Source organism: Lissotriton vulgaris, chromosome 6 (assembly GCF_964263255.1).
Source record: "Lissotriton vulgaris chromosome 6, aLisVul1.2, whole genome shotgun sequence".
Taxonomy (NCBI): domain Eukaryota; kingdom Metazoa; phylum Chordata; class Amphibia; order Caudata; family Salamandridae; genus Lissotriton; species Lissotriton vulgaris.
The window spans coordinates 1,170,783,260-1,170,808,777 of NC_141694.1; the positions used below are offsets into that span (position 1 = coordinate 1,170,783,260).

At 43.7% G+C, this 25,518-nt stretch overlaps 1 protein-coding gene across 1 annotated transcript in view; it reads right to left on the reverse strand.

Annotated features, from left to right (window-relative positions):
* Positions 1-441: 441 nt before the first annotated feature.
* Positions 442-25,518, reverse strand: part of LOC147708593 (uncharacterized) — a 198,357-nt gene continuing 173,280 nt past the window's right edge. The window contains exon 7 of the mRNA XM_086927264.1: positions 442-4,150. Coding sequence (XP_086783390.1) covers positions 3,267-4,150 — 884 coding nt within the window. The 3' untranslated portion in view covers positions 442-3,266. The remainder of the gene's footprint in view (positions 4,151-25,518) is intronic.

Genomic DNA, 25,518 nt, shown 5'->3' on the forward strand with positions numbered 1-25,518 from the left:
CAGCGACTGCACAGGAATATTTAGAGTAATATGGAACATTTACTTGGAGTGCTCTCAGAGTCTATACATCTGTACTCGAGAACTAATAGCCCTCCTTAATTCATATTAGCTACACTGATGGGTGTGCTGATCTATCTATCAATCCCCCAACTCTCATATTTTTGCTGTCTTCCCTGGCATTCTCACAAGCCATGAAGTGGAATACTAAGATGTTTGTTAACATACTTGTAGCAAAGTGTATGATTACATCGTGAGGTACACTCTATAACCTCACTCTACGCTTGATAGGCTCAGTAAGGTTCGTCTCAGTAACACTGCTCAGTCCTGCGTAGCTGTGGCACTGAAGCAGACCAGCTTACTCAAAGAAACGTGTAACACATTTACCCACACAACAATAACTCAACAAATTAAAGTAGGCGTCACAATAAAATAGGGACACTATTTTATAAAACTAGATGATATTTTTATGAATGGTTAGACACTTTGAAATTTAAAACTGAATGGATGGTTCTGCAGATGCAGATTTTTAGAACATTTAAAAATACAGTAAAAAGTCACATAAAGTGCAGGTTAGCTGTTGCAGAGTCTCGTGGTCCTTGGAGAAAAGTGGTACCTTGCTCAATGCGGTCCCTGTGTGCATCTTAGGACCACAATGAGGGGCGAGCCCCGATCATATCCTGGAGTGAAATGCTGTTTTAAGACCTAGGGGCATATTACCAAGGGGGGCGATAGGCAATTATCGCCAAATTAGTGGCCATTTTCGGCCGCTAAGCGGCGATAATTCTATCGCCCTATTAGCAAGCTGTCGCTAACTGATGTTAGCGACAGCTTTTAGGCGATAGCGAGTGGTTTGGGGCCCGCTTTGTATGTCAGCAATGTTTATCGCTAATGACATGCAAAGTGGGCGTACCCAACCAGTTATCGACTGAAAGCAGTCGCTAACGTCGCTATCGAAAGAAAGGCAGGCGTAGCGTTGGAAATATTCGCGCTAAGCGCAAATATCTCCAAATACTAACACCTGCCCAGACCAGTTCTTAGCCATGTTATCCAATGGGAGGTGGATAACATGGCTAAGAGCATTTCGTTTGCTAATGCGTGAATATCGCTGTATTCTCAGCGATATTCACGCATTTAGCCGCTATCGCTGGATATTTTAGCACAATGGAGAAAAACGTTGCTAATAGCATGTTTTCTCCGCTAACATATCCAGCGATAGTCAGCGATAAAAAAATCGTCGCTAAGCCTATTTAGCGATAAATATCGCTACTTGTTGGTAATATGCCCCCAAGTTCTGTATCTTGTTTGGTCCAGTGGTACCAGAGTGGTCCTGATGCTGCGCTGGGAAGCAGGATCAGTGAGGCTTGTGCCCACTGTTGCTGAGGATACCAGAGGAGTCTTCTGGTTCCCAACTCCTGTGGATCTCGATGTGCACAGCAGTCCTGGGTTTTGAGACTCGCTCGGTCTCTCCGGGTCCTCTATGAGGTTTAGCTGGTGACCAGCCCCCACCTGGTCCTCTGGTACTGTAGGTGCTTGAGTGATGGGTGCAGAGGAATCACTCCTCTGAAGCGCCTCCTGGGGGTTGGTGCAGGCAGGGCTAAGCCTCCGATGCTCCTCAGGGGTCAAGACTACAACTCCCATGATGCACTTGGTCGACAAGGATGATTCCCCTGGAGGGCAAGGTGCAGGGTAGTCCAAGGAACCTGTTGTAGGCCTGTGTTTCAGGCAGGAGCTAGGAGCACTAGCCCTTGGGATATTCGCTGGGGTCCAGAGTTGAATCCTTGCAGTTGTTCCAGCAGATCTGTGTTTGGGTGTGTCCACTTTAACCCTAAGTCCAACTCGGTGAAGAGGGGGTGCCTATTAGCCAATGGACTAGTCCATCCCTGCACAACCCTTCCCACCTGATGACCACTTCCCCTAAACAAAAAATGGCAGAACCCTTCTCTGAGTGTGCAAACATCCCTAGCCTACCCTGGGGGTGTGGTTGGCAGGTTTACTGCTTACCCAAATATACCAGACTGTCTGGAACTATAATAGCAGTAGTAGGAGCAACATTTGCTCACCTGAGTCCGCAGCTTCTTTGAAGCCTGGACTCTTTTGACTCCTTGCCACACGGCATCCTGCCTGGGGAGGTGTTGTGATCTGCACCCTGCCAGCCCTTTGGTCTCCCACCAGAAGGGTTGTTAGCACCTTGGCAGGTGGGAAAACAGCTCAGAGACAGCCGATATAAACTAGCCAAGCTACTGGCAAGCAGGGGCTACTTTCTAAAAGTGCCATTGGTAATAAGTGTACATTAAATCTGATTTCAGGAGGGAGTTGGGTTTTACGAGACATTTTTTCTGATTCCAAAAAGTAACAGTTTTGGTGGACTCTGCAGAGTTAGTCCAGTGGGCAACTCTCATGTTACCCAATGGGGCTATGGCCTTGATAAAGCAAAAACAGCTTTTGGGGAGTTTTTGTTGCTGAGATAATAAAATATGCATTCTATCTTGCACGTTGGCCGCTGGGCACCACAGGCTTTCCTTAGGGGTGAATTACAGGTAACATAAGGAAAGGTTTGGGCTTTGCCACTGGTTTAAATGGCAAAGCTGAGTTGGAAGTTTATAACTGCCTCTGAAGGCTGCAATAGTAGCCTGTCCGTTTTGTCTTGGTCAGCATCGTGGTGGCACAATTGTCGCAGCAGTCCACGTGTGACACATGGTGGACAAGCCCTAGGTACACAGAGTACCACATACCAGGAACTCACATGTAAGTAAGGTCAAGGCAATTGGATGTAAACAATTCTCCTGAACAGTTTTAGGGGTCAAAAGCAGTGGCCCTGGGTCTTGTTAGCAGAGCCAAGGGTACTGTCAGAGTCAAAAACCATTGGAATCAGGCAAAAAGTGAGTGTAACCATGCAAAAAGAAGGAATTTCCTCAGAATACTGGTCCCTTATACTGAATATCACAGGTTTGCATTGTAATCAATATATATAATAATTTTGATTTACATTTATGAAGTTATGCTGTAAAGTTAAAAAGAAAATAAAGAAATATGCTATTAATGTTTTTTAACGTAAGAACAGGCATGTATTAGCGCAGTGTTAGTATCCACCATTATTTTTGTGGTGATGCATTCTTAAAGTACACTTCATCCCACGTTCATTCAAAGTGTTCTGAATTTTCTCTGAACATTTTGTATTGTGTTGTTTTTTACTAAATAGTTTATTTAGGACCAAATAACTGGAGTGTGTTTTCTTTATAAAAAATTAGGTAACATAACCTATTTGATTAGTTCTTGAGCTTCTTCTGAGAGTCACTATATCTGTAGGAGTTAGTGCATTTGCTCTGGCCAGTCATGTGAGTCCTCTGATGTCCAACAAGAGTTTGCTTCCAGCGAAATCTCTTATCACATAAAGTACACTGGTAAGGTTTTTCCCCTGAATGTTTTCTCTTGTGCAATATAAGACTTTGTTTAACAATGTAGCTTTTCTCACATTCAGAACATTGATAAGGTCTATCACCCGTATGTGTCTTTTGGTGCGCAAGAAGAGTTTCCTTGCGGGTGAAGCTTTTTTTACATTCAGCACACTGATAAGGTCTCTCCCCAGAATGTGTTCTCTGATGTCGTATGAAATGTACCTTCTGGCTGAAACTTTTTTCACATTCAGTACACTTGTAAGGCTTCTGTCCAACGTGTATTGTCTGGTGCCTGAGAAGATTTCCCATCTGAGTAAAAGCTTTTCCACATTCACTACATATATATTGTCTACCTTTATTATCTGATTTCTTATGCTTAGCAAGATCGTCTATATAACTGACTTGTTGCTTATTTTCAGTGCCTACGAATTGTCTCCAGTTTTGAGGGGTGTCTTGTGCAGAGATGTTCAAACACCCTTTATCTGCGCATGCACTATATTCATGTGATATCTCTTCTTGGGAACTTCCTTGGAGTAAACTGGAATATGGCTCTTTTCTTAAACAAATTTCACCCTCAATATTTTCAACTCCTTCAAATTCCAGAATATTTTCTGCAGGAAACTGGTATATGGCTCTCGGCTGAGAATGCTGTTTCACCTTCCCATCATCTTTGACTGTTGAAACTTTGCATGACGGTGTTTCAGTCATTTCAAAGGAACTTCTAGTTTGCCTTTTTTTTCTCATTGATTGATTTCCTGTTGGATTAAAAGTGACACGTCATTATCTTTTTATGCATGCATATAAAGGAAATCAGTCATGTATTATAATGTTTTATTATTAGAGATGCATTCCCTACCCATATTTTATATCTATGTTAATGAGAGAGTGCAGATATTAATCACTGACTAAATATTCTCCAAAAAGTTTACACATGTAACACAATACAAGTACAGGATGCATATGCTATTACCCTCCAAGGATATGCATATATTAATTGAGAGTTTTATGAAGTGAAAACATGATCCAAGAAATGAGAGTGCTGTAGAGAATAAACAAGCAAAAACAAAAGTCACATGAGGGTGGTTTAAGGTTGTTATTGCAGTAGAGGGTAGGGCAGATGCAATATTTCTTTGGGGGGTGGGGGGTAGTCCTTAGCTGTAATCCTTATTTATTTAAGCCCAGTCAGTTTACTAAGCATCTTTCAAACATAAGAGATTTCACACTTGTCTTGAAAGTCAGAGACAAAGGATTTGTGCCCATCTCCTGCAACCGGGAGTCCCATTTCCTGGGTGGACTACCAGTTAAGGAGCAAGAGTAGGATCTCTCTTGAATCTGGGCATCTCAAAGAGTAGAGAGTTCAAGCTTCTCTGGAAGTGGTAACCTCCAGAGATGATGAGTTTCTGGGTAAGGTATTTCAGGGTACCAGAGTGAAGCACTTTCGGTGATACAGGCTATCTTTAGAATGCACCGTACTTTTATCAGGAGCCAAGTGAGTGTGAGCAGGGAGTGAGTGACATGTTAAAAGCAACTAACTCCAAAAACTAGTCTGGTGCTGCATTGAGTGACGCCTTTACTGCAGGCAGGTGAGGTAGGGTGTGCCAGTTAGAACTGCATTTCCATAGTAGAGTCTAGAGAAAACAAGTGCTTGTACCACATTTGGAAAGTCAGTCATTAATATAAGGCTAGATTTTTTTGAGTATTTGAGTTGGTATAAAGCGAATCTTGGTAGAAGAATTAATATGAGCACTCATGCGTTGCTGTTTGTATAGACAGATTCCAAGTGATTTGATACAGTGAATGGCTTTCGGGCTGCATTTGAGAGTGTTTAGGCAATTGAGGCAATTTTGGATTGGAGGAGCTGTAATAGGGAGATGATCAGGAATTCTGTCTTCAGTGGGTGAAGTTTTAGATGAGTGTTTGACAGCCAAGATTGTACTTGGATTAGGGTTTAGTTAAGAAATCAAATTTAATTGTATTCACTGTTCGATGAGTTAAAATCATTACTGTCAAAGCATACATTTATGCGCCTCCTACCCTCCACCCTTACAGTTTAAACAAAAAAAAAATAGTGCCAACAAATGAACAAACAAATCAATAAATCGTCGATCAACATTTGATTGCTCAATTCATGTTTGTACACTTTCTTTGGCAGGAGAGGGTCTCATTACTGCCCTAGATGTAACGGGTATCCTCAGTGGAGATTGCATATCAATCAACGGGTTTTCGGTGGATACTGCACTAATCCCATTATTGCACTAGGCATTCTTGACACCTTAGGGCCCTTTTCATTCCTTTCCCTTGTCAGTGGACAACTGCTACGCCATGGTCGTTTGCAGACTGTTTGGAGGCCTCCTAGGGCATAGCACCCCACCCCACAAGCTCCCTTCCATCTAGCCGCCCATATATTAACTTGTTCAGGGCTACAAGATTCGATAGGTTCTAATTTAAGTTGCTTCAACCATGCTTCTTCTTCTTAACAGTATACCTATCTATGCGGCCCATTTTGCTTGCCTGTCTCAACTTTCTATGCCAGGTTTCAAACCTGGTCATGTCTTTATTCCTTCTTTCCAGGGTCTACGTCGAAGTGTCTCATGAGGATTTGCTTGTACCATATGAGGCGGCTTGAGAGCTGGCATGATTCGCATTATAAAAAGCAAATGATGTGTTCCTGCAGGATCGGATGTTTAAAATACAAAACATTGGTCGAAGACAGAGTCTCCTCAGTTGAAATGAACTCTCACAAATGCAGCTCACACTTGTCAGTGTCTCTTCTGATTTGCTACACAATCTGCATTGCTTGTTTGTTTCTTCATTTTGTCGTCCAAACGAGTTAACTTCCTTAAGGGAGCAAGCTAAATCGCTATCTCATGAGGCTCATGTTTGCTCTGATGGTCAGTGACGTGCACAGATAAGTAGGGAGGCAACCTGGTGAATATAGTTCTGCTGCCCAAATACCATGTTTTTTTCACTTGCATCTTCTAGGTCTTCTATCAAGGATAAGGACTTAGCATTCTTAAATGCAAGTTTGGCAATGGTATTCATCGGGAGGCCAGAATTAACAACGTTTTCTAATTCCAGAACCTGGATGGCTTTCTTTAGGCATGCCCCCAATTCAGATTTTGGATCCTGGATTTTCTTCCATAGCAGCTGTAGTTTTAAGCAGTACACTGGCCATGTCGCATGCAGAACCAGGGTTTGCTTCAAGATGTTGAATTCTAGCCTGATTTGGGATTGGCTGCTGCACTCTAGCAAGGCAAACAGTTTTCTATATTACGCGCAGTGCAGCTTATCTAGTAGCTCGAATAAGTGACCTTTGAACATTATAGTGCCATAAGATAGGGTAGGCATTACTTTAGAAGCAACCACGGTCAGCAGATGTTGCAGGTTTGGGATAGCCAGGTTCCTTTTCAGCTGCCCGACTGCCCGTTGTAAATGCATGGCAGTGGTCTTTACTGCATCCTCTTGAAACCTTTTTCCTGTCGAATATTGTTGTTTTTATTTTATCCAAGTTGATTCTGATTGAATTGATGTTTCAATACTGAACGGTCAGCTAGGTGCGGGGCGCAAGCTCTGGCGCTGGTCAAGTTACTTTCCAGATCCACCATGAAAAAAATAAATAGTTGAAGAAGCAAGGTTGCAACCTTGTTTAAGGCCTTTATGAGCATACTTGTTTTTTAGGTTGACCAATTTGTTGTCAGGTTGATTTCTACACAGGAATCACTAGATAGGGACTCCAAGGCTTTGAGGTGGAGAGCAGCGATTCCCGAGCCCTTCAGCTTGCTCAACAACCGTGCTCTTGGTACATTGTCGAAGGCATTTCTGAAGTCAATAAACGCCACGTATAATGGCAGGGCATTTGGCCCGGTAGGGTCCTCTGTCAAACAAGTAAGGGTTAGCAGATTATCTTCTATATGGCAATTTATTTGGAACTAAGATTAAAACCAAGGGATCAGTTGTTTCACATTTGCCCAAGCTTCGAGATCTTCATTTAATAGTCAGGTGTATCCCTTCCCTTCTACATCCAAGAGAGCTTTCTTACTGTTGTTACTTGGACCTTGGTGACAACTTTTCTTGTATATTGGGACCAGAATGGACCCCCTCCAGCTGTCGGGGACTGAGCTAGTGCAAAAGCAGTTGGCATATACAGATGTCAAAATGGGGGCCCATACAGAGGGGTCTGTTTTTGGGAGGGCGGCAGGCACGCCCTTTTGAACCAGGGGCGCTTGACTCTCTTAGTCTGCTTAACATTTCTTTGACGTTTTTTACAATGGGCCATTGCCATGTGACGTCTGAGATCATGTTTTCATGAGTGCGGTGGTCCCTCTTATCCAGGGTGCCTACCTCTGTATCCCCAGCTTTGCAGGCCATCCTGATTAAGTCTGCCTTCGATATGGCCAGTTTAGGAATGCTGATCTCCCCCTGAAGCACCTGGTTATCCTGCCTTCTCTGGTCGCTCTACTTTTGTGATGATATCCTACTTGGTATCCACAGGGGGGTTGGTGTTTCATATAATTGTTGTAAATATCTCCTCCTCTCCTTTGGCGTGATGTTACATTTTCTTTTTGTTTTCCCCGGGTGAGAATGCTAACAAGTCAGCAAAATGTGCTTGAGTCACTTAGTTTCCTGACTGCATGAAGTCCTGCCCAACTAAGTTCATCTTTCTTTACCTTCACCATTCTTATTATTTCCTGTATGTTTGTCTGAGGAGTTTGATCTCTTGTTTCAAGCCCCCACATGTGCCCTGTTCCTTCTATTGGAACGCAGGGTTTTATTTAATTCATTCTTCAACTTCCTTGCTTCCAGCTCCCAGTCAATGAGCTGTTTATGCTCAGGTGGTCTTTCCCCCCTTTGGGGTTACTGGTGGGTTCTTGAAGGACTGCTATCACACTTTCTCACTATCCCTCTTACATTCCAAAAACATATGTTTAATGATGTACTCCAGGGCTGTACACCTTGTTTCACATCAGAGACTTGAATTTAGTGATCTGGCCAGCTAACCCCAGTTTGGATACTCCCCTGGACAATTGCTCTGGGCTATGCTTTTTCTCTCCCCCATCTTGAAAGGGATTTCCTTCAAGGCACATTTGAATGCTTCATATTTGGCCTGGTGACTTTATTCAGCACCCCAGGGTTTTCTGTCAGAGTTGATGGTTTACCTTTATGCTGCTCCATATCTAGTGAAAAAAGTCCCTCCTTTTTTATGTCTTGCGCCTAGCATTGCAGTGCGCAGCATTGCTAGCGCGAGAGACCTCATGTAGGGGGTTTGAAAACGGACCTAGGAATAGCACACGCTTGTGCCTGTACTTTTCCTTTTGGCCCACGCTATTGGCCTTTGCGTGCGTCTTTTTATCAAAGACAGCACGCAATTGTCCAAAGGCGGGCGCATTGCTCCTCCCATGGCCTATTGGTGTATATTACGAGCACCGCTGCCATGTGGTTTTAATTACCGTACCCAGACACGGGCGCGATAATTGAAACCACATGACTCGCTGTGGCGAGCACCCGCGCACCACTCGCGGGCTTGTTCTTTTTTGGATCGATTTCACAAGGAAGAAACTAAATGAAAGAACCGCTGACGTCTCGTTTAAGTCGAATGTGGCCATTTTGCTGCCGTTTTCACCAGCGTGTCTGCCATAAAGAAGGACTAAGCACATTTCCTAATGCTTATTACATGCCTCGTTTAAAAGTGGTCAGTGAGCAACTCTGGGTGTCCATATTTTCTACACAACGTCATGTATATATATATATGTTCGCACATACAAAGTCACATCATATGCAACAGAAAAATAAGAGTCAAGCAAAAAGGTGATTCAATAAAATTCTGTGCGGCGTTGCCTGCCCCTTCCATTTTATTTTATGTACTTGCATTTCTCTTATTTTATCCTTTTCAGCAAATATTGCGCTTGTTTTGTGCCTTTAGAGGCGTTTTTATTGAGAACAATTTCTTTTCAGTTGTTATGGTTTACATTCAGATCACTTTTTTGTGTGCAAGAGAAGCTCAACGAACAAGACCTTACATGTCAGAAAAGAATCAAATGAAACCTGGGGTGCAGAAACCGCGACTTCAAACACTGTGCTGATGAGCGGCACATTCACATTCGACTGCTATTTGATTTCCGAGTTCCTATGCCCTGTATACGCATGGAAACACGATCTTCTGACTGGAGGTCGGGTGTAATATATTCTTCCCATGGCCCTCTAGCACAGAAAGAGCGCGCTGTAGGGCAAACTACAAGGTGTGAGTGTGCATCCCTTTGGAAAACACCCACTCTCATTCATCTGCCATCCTGTGGTGATTTGATGTGCGGGCGCCCCACTGACTGACTATTGTTGAAACGCATTTGATGTGTCTGTGTTGAACGGTGCCTGGGGGTAACACCCTCATTCTTGTGCTAATCTGTCCACCTGTTCGCCAATACAGATGAACAATCACTGGAGTAAACACTTCTGTGTACTCCACACCGGGCTACAATGCAGAGCGAGAGACAGCAGGAACCGAGCAAGACAAAGGGCGGCTGCAAACACGAGGAAGGACAGGGTAGCCTATCAGAGAGACAATGCTATCTATCCTATTAGCGTATAGGAAAGTGAGACAATATCCAGCACCATTTATAATTACAACAAAATTACGGGTAGGGGTATAAATGATGCAGCTGGTGCAGTGGGGCCGGTACCCCAGGCTGTGGAATGCCCACTGAAGGTCAATTATGGGGCCCTGTTACAACCAATCGGGGATAGCGGCCTATTTTTGTTTGTATTAGGGCCCATTGTAATATAGTTACATCACAGATCGCAGTTTAGTCGTACTACAATGCATTACGTCCTTACATTTTACGTTTTTCATGCTTTGCTCGAGCAGAAGCGAATTCCAAAGTGAAGGGGAACCAAAATCCATGGCTAGGGGACTGTCTGTTGGGTCTGTTAATAAATATAGTTTTTATTCAATGTCTTTTCAGTCATTCCGACATCTATGGGCTGTGTTATTTACCATCTGTAGCTCTGTGATGCTCACCTTCTATAATCAATGGAAACAGAAGCAACCTGAATGCACTCGGGTAAATCACTTAATCACTTTGGGTACTAGTAGAAGTACAAGTCATCAATCTTAATCAATTGCGTGCCACAAGGAAAAGGGTCCTGCAAACCCTTTGTCGTTTCAATCAAAAAGAATACTGGACATGTGTCGAAGTAGCCTTGTGCACTGCGTAATCACTCAAAGGAGTGTAAATCAAAACAGCTTTCCAATGATGTTCATTTGATCAAATAATAGAAACTGAGTGCTGTACATATTGTACAATTGAAGACCATAAAAAATGAAACCAATAGTTGTAGTTCTTATTGAAGAATTGTATTGATGCAATCAAAGGAACTTGTAATATCCAAGGACAATGTTGCAATTTCACAAAATCCAGGACATATTGTCACAATCTTCAGATGTGATAAATAAGCAAATCCCAATGCATTTCGGGCTTGTAAAAAAGCCCTTCATCAGGGGATCTAGAGAAATAATAATAAGGCAGTTTTAAACCTCAAATATTTTAAAGCTAAAGACTCATATCTACTCAAACAAGGGTGTGAGGAGACGCATGCCAAGTTGTTGACAAAGAAAACCACATGTGCAAAAACGGCGTGATGAAAATACAAGTGCAGGAATGGAACACAAAAAAGTGTACAGAAGAAGTTGATAGTATGTGTGTAGTAAAAGAAACCATCACAAAAAGAGTAATGGAAGCAAAATTCTCAGTGAGGTGTTGAAACCAAAGAAACAACTGAACCATAATTGCTCAAAACGTGATAAAAACACGAGTGTAGAAGCGATCAGAAACGATGTGTACACATGTCCACATACAGTACAGTGAGCGCGTGCAGGCGCGTGTGACCCAAATGAGCAAGTGTGTATGCGCAAGAGTGGTAACAAATTAAACATGCTGTAATGCAGCTTACTATACAAGTCGGGTGACCGGGAGCGAACGCCATGAACCACTCGCGGTGCGCTGAAACGTTAAAAAAACACAATGGGTGCCCCAGTTTATCAAAATGATGCCTGGACAGTAGTGCAGCTGAAATAGAGCATGCCTGTGACTTACCGAAAGATACTGCGGAACGCGATGAAAACAAACCGGTGTAAGCAAAGAATGAACATGCACGTCATTCAGGCGCCCGTGATATACGTAAGAAGTGAGCCAAGAGGGCGTAGTAATAGAAAAAGGACCCATGTGAAAGTGTTCCTATTCAGCCATATTGGAGTGGGGAAAAGGTGAATAAAACAAAGCAAAACAATTGCCCTGAGGTCCATAACAACCAACAAGCGCCTTATTGGTAAAAATGAAAGTGCAAGCGTAGTATGAGTTAATCAATATGATATGGTGAGCACAATAAAAAAAGGAGAAAGATGATCACTAACAACAATGGGTCTGAGCAAATGGAAACTAGTTAGTGATGAAGCGTATTGAAGCACTTAAAAAACACACTCATAACATTGCCTAATACAGAAACTATCAGAAAAGCAAACTCATAATTCAACCTGTTACAGAAAACATGCCAGTTCAAATGTATCATTAAGACCCAGTGGGGTCAGGGTCTGCATGAACCAAATCCAGTGTGTCTCGCGTTGGGACAAATATTTATTGCAGTCTCTGTCTGGTCGTAAGTCTATTACTTCAAGTACCCCACATCTCAATTGCGCAATATTATGTTTAAGGTTACGCCAATGTTCAGCAATAGGAGAGCTCGTAGTTTGAGTCCTGATTCGGCTTTTATGTTCATTGATGCGTACTCGTAGAGGTCTCTCAGTTTTGCCTATGTAGAATAGGCCACAAGGGCATTTATTAAAGTACACAAGATGATGACTAGTGCAATTGGCATTGAATCTGAGGTGATCTGGTAAACCCATTCACCTCAGATTCAATGCCAATTGCACTAGTCATCATCTTGTGTACTTTATTAAATGCCCTTGTGGCCTATTCTACATAGGCAAAACTGAGAGACCTCTACGAGTACGCATCAATGAACATAAAAGCCGAATCAGGACTCAAACTACGAGCTCTCCTATTGCTGAACATTGGCGTAACCTTAAACATAATATTGCGCAATTGAGATGTGGGGTACTTGAAGTAATAGACTTACGACCAGACAGAGACTGCAATAAATATTTGTCCCAACGCGAGACACACTGGATTTGGTTCATGCAGACCCTGACCCCACTGGGTCTTAATGATAAATTTGAACTGGCATGTTTTCTGTAACAGGTTGAATTATGAGTTTGCTTTTCTGATAGTTTCTGTATTAGGCAATGTTATGAGTGTGTTTTTCAAGTGCTTCAATACGCTTCATCACTAACTAGTTTCCATTTGCTCAGACCCATTGTTGTTAGTGATCATCTTTCTCCTTTTTTTATTGTGCTCACCATATCATATTGATTAACTCATACTACGCTTGCACTTTCATTTTTACCAATAAGGCGCTTGTTGGTTGTTATGGACCTCAGGGCAATTGTTTTGCTTTGTTTTATTCACCTTTTCCCCACTCCAATATGGCTGAATAGGAACACTTTCACATGGGTCCTTTTTCTATTACTACGCCCTCTTGGCTCACTTCTTACGTATATCACGGGCGCCTGAATGACGTGCATGTTCATTCTTTGCTTACACCGGTTTGTTTTCATCGCGTTCCGCAGTATCTTTCGGTAAGTCACAGGCATGCTCTATTTCAGCTGCACTACTGTCCAGGCATCATTTTGATAAACTGGGGCACCCATTGTGTTTTTTGAACGTTTCAGCGCACCGCGAGTGGTTCATGGCGTTCGCTCCCGGTCACCCGACTTGTATAGTAAGCTGCATTACAGCATGTTTAATTTGTTACCACTCTTGCGCATACACACTTGCTCATTTGGGTCACACGCGCCTGCACGCGCTCACTGTACTGTATGTGGACATGTGTACACATCGTTTCTGATCGCTTCTACACTCGTGTTTTTATCACGTTTTGAGCAATTATGGTTCAGTTGTTTCTTTGGTTTCAACACCGCACTGAGAATTTTGCTTCCATTACTCTTTTTGTGATGGTTTCTTTTACTACACACATACTATCAACTTCTTCTGTACACTTTTTTGTGTTCCATTCCTGCACTTGTATTTTCATCACGCCGTTTTTGCACATGTGGTTTTCTTTGTCAACAACTTGGCATGCGTCTCCTCACACCCTTGTTTGAGTAGATATGAGTCTTTAGCTTTAAAATATTTGAGGTTTAAAACTGCCTTATTATTATTTCTCTAGATCCCCTGATGAAGGGCTTTTTTACAAGCCCGAAATGCATTGGGATTTGCTTATTTATCACATCTGAAGATTGTGACAAGATGTCCTGGATTTTGTGAAATTGCAACATTGTCCTTGGATATTACAAGTTCCTTTGATTGCATCAATACAATTCTTCAATAAGAACTACAACTATTGGTTTCATTTTTTATGGTCTTCAATTGTACAATATGTACAGCACTCAGTTTCTATTATTTGATCAAATGAACATCATTGGAAAGCTGTTTTGATTTACACTCCTTTGAGTGATTACGCAGTGCACAAGGCTACTTCGACACATGTCCACCTTCTATAATCAGCAGCCAGCCTCCCGCAGGAATAAGTACTTCAAAATGAAAGTGGGTGAGGTCGAGCACTTTCTTCCTCACACACGTCGTTCCGTTTACATTTGTATGTGTGTGGTAGGGGTCATTGGTGCAGCAGGTAGTGTGGCACCGGGGCCTAGAGGTCTGAGGGGCGCCTTAATAGTAATTATTTTATCATTCAAACAGTAGCCGGGGAGCCATTTCCTCTCTTGCACCAGGGTGCACCCTACTGGTGTAAAACATCCTACTTTCCAACTAATTTTCCAGATTATCACCTATTTTAATATTCGAGGTGCTGTATGGTTGGAGCATATATAAATGAACAGGGGCAAGGGGCTAGCACGCCTACCGTACTAATTAAATAGGAACTAAACACAATGAATCACAAATATGTGGAATAAACACTTTTAAACCCTTCACTGCCATTCTCCACTCTACCATTGCTCGTTTGTTGTTGTTACTGGTCCTATTTAACAATGGCAAAAACATTTAAATAAAATGTCCATCACAACGTGATGGTGCATAAGTGTGTCTGTGTAACGACGCACGCATGTGTGTACATCAACAATCTTGGACCAATAATTTCTTAACGCTTTTTTAAAAACAATTTATAGCACAGGCGCCAAACGCAATTGCGATAGTTTAAGGTATTGACATTGTAAATGACAATGCCTTTTATTTGTCTGTTTTAAAACAACACATAAATAAAACGCTTTGTCATTTACAATGCCTTTTAGCTGTCTGTAGGCAAATTCCTATTGTAGCCCAACATAGTTTTTTTGTTGACACTTATCTGCTCTATATTATTGCATATAGGTCGAATATTTATGGGTGCCTTTGCGTGCGAGGAGTCTATTTATTATTGCAAATAAAAAAGCAAAAGTAAAAAGCATAGTCATTTTCAATGCCAACAGCTCTAACTGTAACAAATGCGAGACCTATTGCATTGCAAATGCTTGTTTCCTTCTGAGGCTGTTCCCCTCCTACAGCCTTGTGGGCAGAGAGACTGGTGTGCCTCCTCCCGCCCAGTGTTGTTCCATTTTTATACTTGTGCGCCTTGAGCGTTCTTCGAAATTGAGGGTAATTTCCCCAAGGGTTGCTCCCTTCAGCAGTATTCTCTTTTTCAGGGAGGGATTGAGGATTGCTGGATGTCGCTCATTCTCGTGACGTTGAAGCTTTATTCCCGAGGACGCCAACAGGGATCTGTTTTGCTCAAGTGTATGCACTATTTGCTTTTCCCTTAAGACTATGTCAGTTTGTTCTTGGAGTTCCACTGGACCGGGTGGCTCAAGGAGGGCATATTCAATGTCCTCAGACCTCACGTACCCCAGGTCCTGGATTTTTTAAGTCAACCTGAGAATGTTTTTCCTGTTGTGGATGTCCCATTTGCAGCCGGAGGTACATTCTGGTTGAAGGATTATTGGATGGGTTCTTTTTTGTTGGACTTCTGGGCCAGCTAAACTCTTGGGGTTTTCTTATAGTATGTGCCCACTCTTTGCTTTCCGGGCCGCCTGTTGCCCGCTCTGGTACAGGTGTTTGTACGCGCCCCTGTGTAGAGGAGAGCCTCCCTATCTCTCTTAGTTCTTCATTGATCGGGCCCTCCTCTGGAGTAGGGAGATGGGCTGTGGTTGCTACTGTGCTGGGCTTTTTTCAAGGGTTACTATTAAGTCTGCCCATTTCAGCACTTCAGTAAGCTCGTCTGTTCCCTTCTCCTCTCCCCTTTATTTCTTTGGGTGCTCGAGTCGATATGGGGCCTTAACGCAGGCGCTTACAAGTTCTCCTGACCTTCTAGCCGGGGCTGGCCTTTGTCTTTTTGGCTGCGGCCCCTGACTTCATCATCCAAATCCAAAACGAGCACCTCCTTCTCTGTCACCTGCTTCACGGCCAGGTCCTCTGTGGCTTTTTCCTCTCCCTTCTGCTCGAACATCCTGCTTCCTAATTAAGCCAGTACATGTTTTGCGTGTGCTCTTTTAGTTCAGTTTCTTTAGTCGTTTTTTGTTTTTCCTTGATAGGCCTTCCCAGTTATCCACCTGCGTGTAGGTTTCATTATTATTGTTGGACCCATGAGCCATTATTTCCCCCTGTAGGTGCATTTGAACTACCTTCTCCATCCTCTGGGGAGGTGACGGTAAATGTCATGATAGCTCCTGAGTTCTCTTTTTGGCTGCATTTTCTCTTCTGTTTTTGAGGTTGTTTTAGGGTCTGGCTATCATCGAGGCCTCTATTGCACCCTCTAGTTCCAGGTTTGTAGTCTTCCCTCTCCCTCTGTGGCAGGCTCGTTTTTCTCGGGTGCTCTTGAGAGGACCCACCTTCTGTTTTTGAAGCTTAACTGGGTCTCAATCCTTAAATCTTGAATAAGAAGGGACATTACTTCTGGTACTTTGGAGATGTTCTCCATTGTCAGGTCTCATTGGCACCAAACCAGCTTATCTTTCGCAAACGCTTGAGCCTATTTTATTAGTTGGGTCAACAGCTCCAGCTTTTTATCACTCTTCATGATAAAGTTGGTGAGTGTTTGAGGGACCTTAATCTGGGTGTCCAGTTTGTCTGCTTGGAGTTTACTGGTGTTTGCGATTTCTAATAGGACTCTAGACAGAGTCTTGTTTCATAATGTGGAGTTTCAAATCGCTTCATTTGTTGCTCTTTCTTTCGAGTTTCTTTCACTTGCTCATGGAGCACTGCACTGTCATATACACCCGCTATGAAGCAAAGGATTTATCTTCTTCTTTCATCCATTTCGTTAAGGACCATTCATTGCTGTTTCCCATTTGCTCACTTCGTAGCTGCCGCTGTTGGGCAGTGAGACTACCGAAAGCCACATTCAGTGGCGTTGTCTTTAGCACTGGCGACATCTGTAGCAGAACCTTGCTGTCCTCCTGTGGGAGTTTGTGTGGACGCACAGTTCTCTCTAATTACTCTTACAGGTGACAATCGAAACGGGGGTGTCGGGAGAATTGTCATCGAGGTTTCATACGCACACTTATTTGGCTCGCCTTCAGAGATACCAAGGCTCATTCCTTACCCATTGCCTTTCCCCTGTGTTCCTATCCACTTCTCCACAGGCCTTGCCCAACAGGATGAATATGGGGTGCTCGCTGGAAGCCCATCACGAGGTTCTCCTTCGAACTTGGAGCCCTAGCCTCTTCCTTCCCACAGGAGTTGTGTCAGGCTCTTCTTTCATTTCAGGTTATGAAGTTAGCTTGAAGAAGTCTTTAACCACTGGTAGGTATAGTTGTTTTGCTTTAAATACTTAAGGTCTCGGAGACCAAAGTTCTGTCTCAGTGGCGTTTTCCATGCTAGTTGTGGAGCCAGCAAGGGTGACCCCCCCTTTTCCTCTGGCCGTGTTGGTTTTGCTGCCACTGCCTTGAGGAATAGAGAAGTTTGGGATTTCATCCGACCCCCTCCCCTGGCCTTTTGGAAATCCTGTGAGAGCAGTCCTCTCCAAACCTCCATTGGAATTATAGCTCCACTCAGTGTGTTGAAGCTCTTACACTGGCAGCAGAATCGTGGGAAGCAGGTAGGTACTGTGACGCTGTGAAGGCCTCTTTGACTTTTTAAGGGTGCTTAAAACTCTGAGCAGACTTCAGAGGCGTTGGCTGTAGAGAGGGGAGTGGAGTGTGCAGGGGCCAAGGCCCGGGTGTGCCTGCAGAAGCCACCCCGAGTACGAGCCGCACTTTTGCTGGTCGATTCCGCGGTACTCGGGAAGCCTGCAGTCTGTTGCTTGGCACCTCCAGCCACCCTGCTGCTTCCTGCTGTTCCTCCGGCGTCACACTGCGGCGCTGTCTTTCCAAGAGCCACCAAGAACACTTACTCTGCGCCTAACTTCCACTTGGGCTCACCTCACTGAAGGGGCCCTGCTGCCTCCAGCCTGCGCCTGCCTCACCCCGATGCTGTCGGCGCCGATCTGCTCTCTACAGAGAAATGATCGCGGTGCCAAGAGCGGTCGCGCGGGCAGCAGGAGGCCCCTACATGACCCTTTGTGGCCCCAGGTGAAGAAGCAACCAAAGCTATGGTCCATGTGGGCGAGCAGAGTTCACCTGGGCCATATCTTCCTGGGCGGCATGGTGGCAGAACAAATGAGCAAGTAATTCGCGTTGCAAGCTCCGAATCTTGGTGGGTGGGGCCAACACACGTGTCCGTCTCCGTTTGATTAAGGAAAAGTATATCCCCTAGAGAAGAGATTTTTGGATAAACCAATTGTATTATTTTCTCCACAACCATTAATACAACTTGTTTTGTTTCCGCTACGTTAATAGCAAACCTGTGCCAATACATTACATCTTGAGCTTTAGCCCTGACACCCAACCCCCTCAAGCCCATAGTATGTCCACCACTTGTCCCAGACCTTGGTGTGTTTTTGCGGGCAGCCCTGTGCTTGGTGAATCAGCTGCTCCATTTGCATTTCCATTCGTGGGCAATGTCTCTTATAGCCATGACTGTGGACACACCACCTATAAACCACTCACATCTCGGGCCGCCCAGGTCCTCCAGTGTGCAAAATAGGCCCACCCATGGAATGAGTTCTACATATTTGTCCAAGACCTCTGACAGTGTTCTCTTCACCCCATTCCGGAAACCTATGACTATAGGAAAAATTCTGCGTACGATTGGGGGCAACGAAAACAGCTTGGTTGGGATAGTTTTCCAGCGTGCCATAGACATTTCAGCGTAAAATATGAGGTATGAAGATAGGGAAATTGGTTCAGCCTCCTCATGCGGCAGATAACAATTTTACACGAGGCTAGTCGGTCGTTGTATCAGTCTACCTCATTCAGCAGACTCACCCATTCCTCCATTTAAGGATGTATTTGTGAATACATCAGGCGCATGAATCGCCAGTGTAAAGTATATTCGGGATGTAGCCACTTTGCTAAGGAGGGCCAGGGGTTCGATAGTGAGGGCGAAGAGAAGTGAGGAGTAGGGGTAACACTGACTGTTTCTACTACAGACTAGGAACGGGTCAGAAAGTATTCCATTCACTCGGACCTTGACCATTGGGGCATTATATGATAGTCAAACATAGGCCTGAAACTTAGAGCCGAAGTCCATGCGATCCAGGATAGAACCAAACAACTGAGTCGAATGCCTCCTCAAAATCTTTAAAAAGAATGGCACTTGGATCTAGGAGGGTCACAGCTTGTGCCATACCTACTTATATAGTTCCAGGTACTAGGGTTGGGCATGAAGCAACACCGGTCAGAGTGGATCAAGATGGGAAGGACCCGCTGAAGGTGGATGGCAAGTATTTTCGGCTAGCCAAAGAACATCGCTCAGGGGGTTGACCAGCCTTCGGCAGGACCACTATTGTGGCCACGTCCAGCTCCGTGGGGAACCATCCAGTACCTAAAGCCTCATAAAACATGTCTAAGAGTTAAGGGCTAAGCAAATCCTGACATTTTTTGATAGAACTCTGGTGGGAACCCATCCGGCCCTGGTGTTTTCCCCAACATCATACCCATGACTGCATCTGTGATTTTCACCAATGTCATTGGCCATTCAAGACTTTTGCAGAGACCTGGGGGAAGTCTCAATAGTGTAATATCCTTGAGAATCGGATAGTCTCTTTCTACCAGAGAATGGGGTTAATGAGCATAAAGACAGTGAACGTAATTAGCAAAAGCTGATGCAAGCTCAGTGGCGGTGCGTCTATGAATGTTCAGTGGGAACTATTTCGGGAACAATCCTAGAGGTCGTTTCTCAATACATAAGTGTTTCACTCTTGTCTCCCCATTCCTATACTAGCTGCATGGACGCTCTCCAGCATACCAGGCCTCCTGAAGTGCGTTTTTTCTCAATGAGGCTCAAAGGATGCGTAGTTGCCAATCTAGACTCATTGATGGAGCGAGTGAGACTTGTTTCTCCGTGTACAATTTCTGGGTCTCTACAGAGGTTATCTGACTGAGTTTGGCTTTCTCTCTTTTTTTATAGATATCTTTTTATTGACTAAATCAAAAGAACATTAATAAATATAAAAAACAAAAGCAGTCCCCAACCAGTTGACATAAAGGAACAGGTCATCACAGCTGGTGCCATACATTGATACAGAAGTATTACACCCAGTTCAAACTCCTCACCAAGCATGGTAGAAGTCATCAAGTATCAGTAGAGTTCACTTCCTCATCTGACGTGAGTAGCTGTGAGCCCCCAGGGCCCCCAGCAGCTTCCCAAATACTCTCAGGTCCTCCTCAGCATTGGCATCATGTCTACACTTTATGATGGACACCTCTGCCACAGCCCAGTCAGCCACATCCTTCGCCAAGCACGTTGGGGCCATTTTGCCCCATCCAGGTAATCGCAGCCCTTCTCTTAGCCAAAAGTAACAGCAGGTGTAAGAACGTAAACTAAATTTAACGACCCTTATACCATCAGATATCTCCCAACAAGCAAACACCCGGTTCTGCCTCAATCAGTGTTCTCACTATGGTAGCTACATGTGCCACAACAATCCTCAGAAGGCATGTACCATTGGGCAGTTCCACGCTAGATATAAGAATGTTGCCATAGGAGTCTGGCAAACACTAGGCTTGTTGGGATCCATTTTCTAAAGAAGTACTGGTGTCACATATGTACGGTGCAAAACATTGAAGTGTAGTAGCTTAAACCTGGCATTACAGGAAATAGATTAGACCAAAGCACAGACACTATGCCACTGAGTGTCCTCTAGTTGTATCGGAAAATCTCTGTCCCATGCCCCCTGGGAAGGGTATGGGGGGCTGGCCAAACATCCGGCATGGCTTCATAAAGAAGGGAGGCCAATTGTATGCTCCTGCGCAGTTCTACTAACCCCCCCGAAAGGTAAGGGATGTGGTTGGAGCAGCAGGGAAGGTGGTCCATATATCTCTGACCATGGCTGCTTTGCTGGCATTTGTTAGCAATTGCCCAGGACCTAATCTTAACCTCTTAAGTGCTGCTGACGGCCAACGGTCGTCAGCAGCGCTACCTCCCCAGTGCTGCGCACGTCCATTGGACGTCCATTCAGCACTACTTCCAATGGACAGCGCAGCACTGGGGAGGGATATTTACACGCAGCTAAGGTGTTATGTCTTCTCATGCTGCCTCGATGGTAATAAACTCCTTATTGGGGTATAGGTCTCCCAGGGTCTCATAGCTGCTCTCCTTCCAGGCATTTATATTCACCCAGTCAGCAAGAGTCTGGAATGCTGGTAGGTCTCAAAGTTAAACTCCCTAATGAAGGGAGCCCTCCCAAAAACCACTATGACAGTCCTTTCCCAAATGGAAGCCGTGTGTCTGACAAGGTATGGTGCAGAGGCTCTATCCCATACCTCCCGTCATCAGCAAATGCAGGAGAGAAGAAAGAAAACGAGTTACTTACCTGTAACTTCAGTTATCCAGTATTGGTATCTTTCATAGATTCACATGCTTAGAATCTTCCCCGCTGACGAGGTGGGAGTCTCGCGGTACAATACACTACACTGGCCTATCTTAGTCCTTTTTCTAAAAGAACCCAACTTGGAGGCCAGCCAATCAGGCATCAGCCCCTCCTAGACCTTCCCCACAGAGAGGCAACCCCTCAGATTTTAATAGCACAAGTGACAATAAGTCTGCCATAATGATAAGGTAAGCCTCTCCGGGGAGGAGGGTGGGTCGCATGTGAATCTATGAAAGATCCCAATACTGGATAACTGAAGTTACAGGTAAGTAACTCGTTTTCTTATCCAGTATTGCGGTATCTTTCATAGATTCACATGCTTAGAAACAGAATAGCTAGCAGTAAATAATACTTATAGACATAGTGGATGGTGGGTATCATAAGAAGTTCAATAGTTACCATGTCAAACTATTGCAATGGTGATGTTTGCCACTGCTGTTTGAAGAATAAATTGCTTCATTGAAAATTGGGGCTCGGCGTCTTTTCTTACGAATCTGTAAGGATACTGTGCTGGAAATATCTATCTATCTATCTATCTATATATATATATATATATATATATATAGAGATATATATATATATATATATCTATATATATATATCTATATATATATATATATATATATATAGATATATATATATACACACACATATATATTTATATATATATATATATATATATACATATATATATATATATATATATATATATATATATATATATATATATATATATACACACAAACCTATACTGTGAGAAAGAGTAAGTCATACATATACACATCATGATTGTATACAATAAAGACTATGTATAATATCAGAAACAAAATATTTTTGCCATCAGGCTTACCTTATTTAAAGGTGTTTCTTAGTACTGCTTGCCCAACTGCTGACTCAGCTTCTGTTGCCAGATTCAGGCAATAATGCCGAGTGAAAGTATGCACTCTCTTCCAGGTTGCAGCTCGGCAAATCTTGTCCAGAGACACACCAGCAAACAATGATGTAGATGAGGACATAGCCTTGGTGGAATGAGGTTTAGGCTTGCTTGACAATGGATGATCTGCCTTGCAATTGCAGAATTGAATGGCGGATGCAATCCACTTCGAGATAGTAGCTTTTGTTACAGCTGAGCCTGGCTTGGGTCCACCATACGAGAGAAATAAGTGATCACATTTTCTGATGGACACAGTCCGAGACATGTAGAATTTGATGCGTCTTTTGACATCCAAGGTATGCAATGACTTCTCCGCTACCGAAGTCGGATTAGGAAAGAATGTTCGCAAAATTACCGGCTCATTGAGATGAAATGAAGTAGGAACTTTAGGTATAAATGTGGGATTAGTCCGCAGGAGGACATAATCATTAGCAAATTTCAAATATGGTTGCCTTATAGTAAACGCCTGTATTTCACTCACTCTTCGGGATGAGATGAGCGCCAACAGTAGAGCCGTCTTCCATGAGAGATACTTGATATCCGCTTTATGAATGGGTTCAAAAGTATGTTTCATCAGCTGTTGTAAAACTAGATTTAGTCTCCATTCCGGAGGAGGAGTTCTAATAGGTGGGAAAGTTCTGAAAAGTCCCTTCAGGAACTGCTTAATGAGGCGATTGGAGCAGAGTGATTTCATCCCAGAAGATCTTCTGTATGTAGAAATAGCAGGTAAATGCAATTTAACCGATGCGAACGTTAGACCCGACTTCGAAAGGGACAAAAGATAAGGCAGAATCTTTTCGGGTGGACATTCCAGCAGATGCAAGCTGTTGTTAAAACACCAGTTACAGAATCTCTTCCATTTTAAGGCATAGGTCCGTAATGTAGAAGGGGCTCTTGCTTTATTTAGAATGTCCCTGCATTCTTGAGGTAAGTCTACATCCCTAAAATCTGTGAGTCTAGGAACCAAGCATGGAGTTGCAGTTGAGCTGGGCAAGGATGAAGAATCTGGCCTTTGCCCATTGTTAATAGATCCGGCAGTATCGGAAGGCGGAATGGCTTGCACTTGGAGAGAAGGAGAAGCTCTGTGAACCAGTGCTGACGTGGCCATTTTGGTGCAATCAGAATCATGCAGCAGGGTTCCTTCTTCATTTTGTGCAGAATTCTCGGGATCAGAGGAACAGGAGGGAATGCGTAGGCAAAGATTCCCGTCCATCTCATCAGGAAAGCGTTCCCGCATGAACCTCTCTCCGGCTCCCAACTTGCGAAGAACAGGCACTTCCGATTGTCTTTGGTGGCAAAGAGATCCAGATTTGGTTTGCCCCACTTTTGAAATACATTGTCTAGTTTTGTTTGATCCAGCTCCCATACTTGACACGATTTCTTTGTCCTGCTGAGAGAATCTGCCCAGGTGTTTTGGGTAAAATTACCGAATATGCTATGTGGGTAGCCAATTTTCCATTGGCACATGGCTTACAGAATCGGTATTTTACCATGGAATACAAATCCATGGTAAAATACTGATTCCTGTGTACATGCACATCTGTGCATGTACACATGTGCCATGTGACAGACAGACGTGCCCTTAGGGCATGTCTGTGTGCCACATTGCACACATGCCCGTTTTGGGGGTGCTAGAGGGTGTCAAAGTGACACCCCCTGCACCCTTGTGAATTCATTAATTACCGATTCGGTAAATACCGAATCGGTAATGCCTAATCATTCCTATGGGCTTCAAAGCCCATAGGAATGAATGGGCATTACCGATTCGGTATTTACCGAATCAGTAATTAATGAATTGTTAAGGATTCGGAAACGAATCCAGATGTTGGGACCTACATCCCATTTACCGATTTTGAAATACCGAATCGGTAAAATTCGGTATTTCAAAATCGGTAAATGGGATTTACCTACATCGGGCCCATAGTGCTGGAGAAGCCACTTACAGAGGTTTTGAGCTACCTGGGACAGAATTTGAGACCTTGTACCACCCTGCTTGTTTAGGTAATGCATGCAGGTGGTGTTGTCGGTCCCGATGAGAACTGTAGATCCTCGGAGACGAGGTAGAAAAGACTGCAGGGCCAGTGAAATTGCTCGAAGTTCCAGAAAGTTGATGTGCATTTTCGCCATTGCTGAAGGCCACTTCCCTGTTACGCTTAGATCTTGAAGATGCGCACCCCAACCTTCCAGGGAAGCATCTGTGGTGATGATAAAATCCGGAACTGGAGGCTGAAAAGTGAGCCCTACTGAGATATTCTTGAAACACCTCCACCAGGAAAGCATTTTTTTCATAACTGGAGTAACTTGAATCATGTTGTCAAATGAACCGGAGATCTGGAGCCACTGTTTGTCCAGCACCTCTTGAATTGGTCTCATCTTCAGCCGTGCCTGAGGGACTAGCAGAATTGCTGACGACAAATCCCCAGAAAAATTTGATAATTCTTACTGAAGCGAACTTTCTTTTTAGGAGGTTCGATGCTAGAGAGAGAAGACAAGATATTCTGTATATGGATAAGAATGCCTTGTCTTGAACAGTGCCCTTTATTAGCCAGTCATCCAGATATGGGAATAGTTGGATTCCTTGCAACCTGAGATGAGCTGCTACTGGAGCTAGAAATTTGTTAAAGACTCTTGGAGCCGAGCGCAGGCCAAATGGAAGGACTTTGAATTGGAAATGTGCACCTGCCACAGTAAATCTCAGAAACTTTCGATGTTTGGGGTGAATAGGGATATGAAAATACGCATCCTGAAGATCCAAGGTTGTTATGAAATTCGCATGGTCTAGAAGCTGAAGAATTTTCTGAAGTGTTACCATGCGCAAGGATTTCTTTTGTAGGTATTTGTTTAGCATTCGCAGGTCTAAGATCGGCCTACAATCCCCAGACTTTTTCTTTATCACTAAAAAACGAGAATAGAATCCCTTTCCTGCTTGAGAGTGAGGAACTCTTTCTATCGCCCCTTTTCACAACATTGATTTTACTTCTTTCCTGAGTAGAGAAAGATGCGGTGGATTTTTCTTTAGAGGTGGATGAGGGGGGGAAATTTGGTGAACTCCAGGGTGTGTCCGAATTGTATAATGTCCCACTTGTCTTTGATTATTTTTATCCAATTGTTGAAATGTTGGGAAATAATAGGAATCTTGAATGTTTGAGGCATGTCTGAAGCAGGTGCAATAGGAATGTC